General features: G+C 45.8%; 1 protein-coding gene across 2 annotated transcripts; it reads left to right on the top strand.

The window, feature by feature from the left end:
* The first annotated feature begins 242 nt into the window (after positions 1-242).
* Positions 243-6,041, top strand: LOC103639306 (protein MAIN-LIKE 1-like). Of its 2 annotated transcripts, none has more exons than XM_020544423.3 (8): positions 243-298; positions 649-700; positions 3,884-4,347; positions 4,425-4,611; positions 4,694-4,902; positions 4,993-5,287; positions 5,357-5,440; positions 5,517-6,029. In XM_020544423.3, the coding sequence occupies exons 2-8, from the start codon at positions 674-676 to the stop codon at positions 5,793-5,795; spliced, it is 1,545 nt and encodes a 514-aa protein (XP_020400012.1). In that variant the 5' UTR covers positions 243-298; positions 649-673; the 3' UTR covers positions 5,796-6,029. The 2 variants fall into 2 exon arrangements, with proteins under 2 accessions (XP_020400012.1, XP_023156836.1); XM_023301068.2 differs by lacking the exons at positions 243-298; positions 649-700 and adding exons at positions 3,436-3,525; positions 3,602-3,768 and having other exon boundaries at positions 3,841-4,347; positions 5,517-6,041.
* The last annotated feature ends 223 nt before the right edge of the window (positions 6,042-6,264 follow it).

The raw sequence follows: 6,264 nt of genomic DNA, 5'->3' as shown, positions 1-6,264 counted from the left end.
CCGCGACCACCGGAGGCCGCCCGCGCCGCCCCCTGCTCGACGCCGGCGCGCCGTCTCGCCCCGCCCCTCCCCCGGCAAGCGCCCCGCCCCCTTCCAGCCAAGGCCGCCGGCCCACACCGCCAAGGCCGCCGCCCCAACGTCGAGCCCCGGCCGCGCCCCATCCCCGCCGGCGCACCAAGCCCCGCCCCTCCCGGCGCCCGCGCCCATACACCGGCCGGCGACACGCCGCCCCGCCCCGGAGCCCGCTCCCCGCCCGCGTCGTCGTCGTCCAACCCCGACCCCGACCCCGACCGTTAAGGTAAATTTTTGATTATTTTTGTTATTGTGTTAGCATTTAGTGTTAAATATGTTAGATTGTTTTGCTATAATTAGTTGTTTTTTGAATGTGATGAATATGAGTTATTGTGATAAATGCAAATTTGAATGAATATTATGAAAGTGAGTCAAATGTGCATGTTTTTTATCCTCCCCGTGTAGGGGAGGTGCTGTCAAAAGTTTCAATTATTATATATGAGTAATTTATAAGGTGGTTAGTCTATTAGTGGGTTGTGGTTATATTTATAGTTATGTAGCTAGTAATTAGTGTGTTGTGGTTAGGTAATAACCATCCACATTTTATATTGAATGTTTAATTGGTGTTTCAAATAGATGGACAATTTTTTGAGCTTATATCATGGAGGCAATGTGGAACAAGATCCGTATGGAAATGCCAAGTTCATTGACATGCGACACGTGCCGGTACTATTCGATGGTAGACCCTCCTTGAGTGATTTGTTTACAAAGGCTAAACAAAAGCTCGGTTACCATGAAGATGATGACATTGCGGTTGACGGAGTGCTTAATATCGGTCATCCACCAAATGTCATAAGACGAGTCATCCCAATTGATTGTCAACTGGATTGGGATAATTATATTACTTCGGCTATGAAGACCCATTTGCAACTCATGGAGGTTGTGGTGCGTCCGGTTGTAGTAGACCGTCCCCCTGAAGACTTTGATCGTGCTATCGATGACGTGCCAACTGTTCCTGATGCTCAATCTGGCCCCAATTTGATCCCATTAAGTCAGCCAGGAGATGGTCTGCAGACAGATTTAGCTGCGTGTATCCCTTTGGCACAAACCAATTGCAGTAAGTCTTATTGGCATTACATCTTCATTTTGGACCATGAGCACTTTGCTCATTCCATTTGACGTGGGACTGATCATCTTGTACATGTTGCAGGAGAGACTCCTACTCTTGTGGTTGATCCTCAGACTGAGGCACGTGGCTGCTTCGGTGATGGTTTTATTGCCTCCAACAGTCCTGAGATTAGGAATGAAGAGGAGCCATATGCCTTTGCTATGGCTGCCGATTCAGATGATGATCGCCCGGTTGGTGAACTCACAGAGAGTGACATTAAGATGTTGCAACGTGTTTTTCCAGACGGTCGGGATCCTAGAGTGCATGAGTTCAGCGATCTTAGTCTTTCTCATCAGGCAAATGCAGAGGGCAGGGATGATGAGCTGCTTGACGCTCCTGAGGCCGGTCCTAGCATGATGATTGAAAAGGGTAGGGTCTTCAAGGACCTAACTGCATTGAAGAGGTGGTTGCAGCATTATGCAGTCTTACGTAAGAGGCCGTATAGAGTACTTCATTCGTACGAGAAACGTCGTTACACGGTTGTATGCGACAAGGACAACTGTTCATGGAGGGTTTGTGCTAGGATTCAAAAGATCACCGCAAAGTGGAAGATAACAAAAGTAGTGGGGCCACACACATGTGCTGAACATGAGTTAACGATGAAACATCGCCAATTGACATCAACCCTCATTGGGAAGCGACTTATGGGAATACTGCAGTCGGAACCAAATATGAAGGTTAGGACAATCATGAGGATCGTGGAGAATGTGTTTGATGGGTACAAGATAACATATGGTAAAGCTTGGAGGGCTAAGCAGTGTGCGTGGAAGATGATATATGGGGACTGGGAGTCTGGGTACGAGCAGCTATCTGTTCTTTTAAATGCAATGAAGGCGGTCAATCCAGGCATGCATTATGAGTACATCCCTAAACCAAATGTATGGATTGATGGGAGACAGATATTCTTCCGTGTGTTCTGGTGCTTTCCCTAGTGTGTGGATGCCTTCCGGCATTGTCGTCCTGTCTTTTCAATTGACGGCACGTTTCTTCTCGGCAAGTACCAGGGCACTCTTCTAATTGCCATATCCGTTGATGCAAACAACAAGCTAGTTCCCCTAGCATTTGCTCTGGTAGAGAAAGAGAACAAAGACAGTTGGGGCTGGTTCCTGCGACTGGTCCGGATACATGTGGTTGGCCCAGGACGGGAAGTTGGTGTAATATCAGATCGGCACCAGGGAATACTCAACGCGGTCCGTGAGCAGATCGATGGGTACCCTCCTTTGCATCACAGGTGGTGTACTCGACACCTTGCTGAGAATCTTCTGCGTAAGGATGGTGTCAAGGATAACTTTGAGCTTTTCCAGGAGACATGTCGACAGCTGGAAGACAAGTTCTTTAGAGAAAAGTTAGAAAAGCTCAAAGTCGCAACAAATGCCGAAGGTAGAGATTGGTTGAATGGATTGATGCCGGATTTGGAGAAGTGGACGAGAGCTCACGACTTAGGTGGATGGAGATATGAGTTCCAGTGTAGTAACATGGCCGAGTCATTCAACAAATTATTGTTGGGCATACGTGGTATGCCGGTCACTGCTATAGTGACATTTACCTTTTACAAGCTTGTGGCATGGTTCAATGATAGACACACCCACGCAGTTGGATTGCAGAATGAGGGAGAGAGATGGGCTCCAAAGCCTAAGACCTTTCTAGAGAAGGCAAAGGAAAGGGCAAACACACACACTGTTGATTGTTTTGACTTACAGTCAGGGACATATGAGGTATTCCTTCAAGCTGGTACTACTTCTGACGGCGAGTCACAAGAGTCGAGGAAGCATGTGGTTGTCCTTAATGACTTGTCATGTACTTGTGGCGCACCCAGGCAATACCATTTTCCATGTTCTCATCTAATCGCAGCTGCTCGAGCTCGTAACTTTGACTTAGAGAGGAGGATACCTCAAGAGTTTACTATTGATAAACTAGTGTTGACTTGGAGTCCAAGATTTATTCCTTATCGTGACGCGGGTGAGTGGCCTCCGTACGATGGCCCAAAGTATGTCGCTGATCCAAGTAGTCGTTGGACCAAGCGTGGATCCAGGAAGAGGACGAGGCACAAGATGGTTATGGATCAGGTTGGTGGTAGGAGTAGAAGGGGAAGGAGAACACCATTTCTTACCGACCCCGAGCAGTATGAGTGTGGCAAGTGCGGTAGACTTGGTCATAATTCACGCACTTGTCGTTGGCAGATTAGCGAGGTTTGTATTTTTAGTTTAATGATACTACCTTAATTTTATTTAATAAGGCTATATTACTTACTAACATTAATTTCATTTTGTAGGATGGCACAGTTCCACCTTCTCGACCCGTTCTACGACGAGAGCCACCGGGGGCGCCTTCTGTCGGAAGGCCAGGTATTTAATTGTAAATATCTTTTGTAGATTTGTTGTTGTACAAATGGTGTTGCTTATATAATATTTTTCCGTGTAGGACCTAGCAACGCTTCGTTCTAGGACACACAATGGGTTCCTAGACATGGTGTTCGACGACAGGTACACTAATTACCTCAGACGAGCAGGTCTAGATGTAATATCTTACCAGTTACGACGCGGGTTGCCTACTATTGATTCGGCGGCCATTACTGCACTTGTGGACAGGTATTGTTATGATTTTATAAAAATATTCTTGAATCATTGAGCTCTTTTACACTATTTTTTTTAATTATGTAGGTGGCGTCCTGAGACACATAGTTTTCATCTTCCTTTTGGTGAGATGACAGTCACATTAGAGGATGCACAGAAGATACTTGGACTCAATGTTGGTGGCAGAGCAGTGACAGGCCAATGTGACTCTGACGGATGGAGGGCTAGAGTTGAGGCCTTTCTTGGTAGGGAGCTTCCTGCTGAGGGCGTTGAACGGACTGCTGGAGTAGGCATCACATGGCTCCGTCAGTCTTTTGGTGTGTGCCCTGCTGATGCTGATGAGGCTACAGTCCAGTTCTATTGTCGAGCTTGGATCTTGCACATGTTTGGTTGTGTCCTCTTCCCAGACGCCACAGGAGACTGCGCGTCCTGGATGTACATCCCATGTCTAACCGACTGGGATACAGCTGGACAGTACAGTTGGGGCTCCGCTGTGCTTTCTTTTTTGTACCGGCAGCTTTGTGAAGCTTGCCGTCGTACGTCCTCCTCTTCGTCTATAGGCGGTTGCGTCTACCTCCTGCAGATATGGATGTGGTACGTCTTGGACCGAAGTCTTCAAAATTTTATTTAATAAGGCTATATTACTTACTAACATAAATTTCATTTTGCAGGTTTCGCATACCAGTTGGTCGACCACGTGTTTTCCAGCCTAGACCCTGGCCATGGATGATTCATGGAAATGATCGTCTTCGACCGACGTATGCTTATATTTGGGACCAAGTGGCAGCTCCTTTTGCGAGAGCTAAGAGGGCATACATGGAGTATGTTAACGAGTTTGACACCCTTTCTGCCTCTAGCGTAAGTACTCAACAATGAAAAACTTATCGTTATGAAATTTGTTTTATTATACTTAACATAGATTGCTTCATTTTTGTTTTAGGTCACATGGCAGCCATACAACGCACCTGAGTATGCTGGGATGATCTTTAGTGTAGTATGCAGCAGTGAAGATGAACTCTATATGATGCAATGTCCTTTGGTCTGTTTCTGGTGTGTTGAGTGGCACCTACCTCACAGGGTTCAGAGACAGTTTGGTAGGAACCAGCTATGGCCGGTTGAAGATGTTCCTACTTCAAAGGAGCTACACAAGTAAGTTCGCAATCTATAAATCCAGTTTGCAATTTATAACATCAATCATTCTTAACTTTGTGTTATTTATATGATATGATTTGTGTGTAGATTTGACCGGCGGAAGCAAAAGAAGATAACGGACTTTCGTCAACATCATCTGATATTAGTAAATGATTGGGAATCGGGTGCTGAGAATGTATATTCCAACGATGAGTTGCACAACAATAGTGATTACAGGCGGTACCAGGCTTGGTACCAGGGTGCGACTCGTTGTAAGCTTCGCCAGCAGTGGACAGCGGAAGACTACGCCGACATTGATTCTTCAGACGATGAAGAAACGGAGTATGACCTGACCACTAGACTGGGAACCCAAGTGGAGGCGGCACCCATATTAGATCGAGTGGTAAGTTTTACTCGATTTTAATACTCGACATGTATAAATAGTATGTGTGATGCAAATTGTGTTGTACAGGGTAACACATTGCGACGGTCGGTAGAGGACATTGATCGCCAACTTTTGACTACGGGCGACAGCAGCATGCGCAGCTTCTTGCAGGTAAGCCCACATGCATCGTTTATAGCCTTTAGCGTGTTATGAATATGTTGTAAACTAATATGTCTTTGGCATGCAGCGTTTATCTAGGCGCCTACGTGGAGCTGCTGCTCGCTGTGGCTGCAGGACTACTGTTGCACATGACGTCCATGTACCATCGTGTACCGACACAGCAACGCCCTCCACAGGTCTTGGTGCTGGCTTCGACTACGATCACGACGAGATAGGACCTTCACAGCTTGAGGGGGCTCCTTCGACACAGCCATTACAACCACAGGATCGTAGGCGACACCGCTCTCCACAACGTTACACTCCAGGCACCGACGCTTTAGGCAAGGGTAAGACTAGGAGACGTTGAATTGGTTTGGACTCTATGGACTTGTTATGTAACGTATGAATTATATAGACTTGTAATGGACTCATTTGGCCTCTACGGGCTTGTATGACATTTTAATGGACTTGTATGAATTCTATGGACTTGTAATGAACTTGTTTAGACTTTTATGAGCTTGCTTGGAATTGTTTACAATTGTATGCACTTGTATGTTATGCTTATCTATGAGTATGTCTTGGATTGACAAAAAACAGAGAAAACTCTGCCGAAATTTTGTGAAATTGTTGGTTATGTCATGTAGCCTTTACATAACTATTACATAGCCTTTTCAGAAGCATTAATTTTAGGACTAGCATCTATACTTTTCAGATCAATTTCGTAGCCTTTTCAGGAGTGCTTATATAGCCTTTTCAGAGTGTAAAAATAGCCTTTTCAGGATTGTATATATAGCCTTTTCAGAAAAAGAACATAGCGTAGGACATGTAGCCTTTTC

Source organism: Zea mays, chromosome 9 (assembly GCF_902167145.1).
Source record: "Zea mays cultivar B73 chromosome 9, Zm-B73-REFERENCE-NAM-5.0, whole genome shotgun sequence".
NCBI classification, from domain to species: Eukaryota; Viridiplantae; Streptophyta; class Magnoliopsida; order Poales; family Poaceae; genus Zea; species Zea mays.
Note: the sequence above shows the minus strand (reverse complement) of the source record. Positions and strands in the feature narration are given on the sequence as shown.

Excerpts from the sequence above, each read along its gene's own strand:
- LOC103639306 (XM_023301068.2), top strand. The coding sequence starts at position 3,454 with ATGGCACAGTTCCACCTTCTCGACCCGTTCTACGACGAGAGCCACCGG. Across the intron at positions 3,769-3,840 it reads ATTACTGCACTTGTGGACAG|GTGGCGTCCTGAGACACATA; the intron begins GTATTGTTATGA and ends TTAATTATGTAG. Across the intron at positions 4,612-4,693 it reads ACACCCTTTCTGCCTCTAGC|GTCACATGGCAGCCATACAA; the intron begins GTAAGTACTCAA and ends TTTTTGTTTTAG.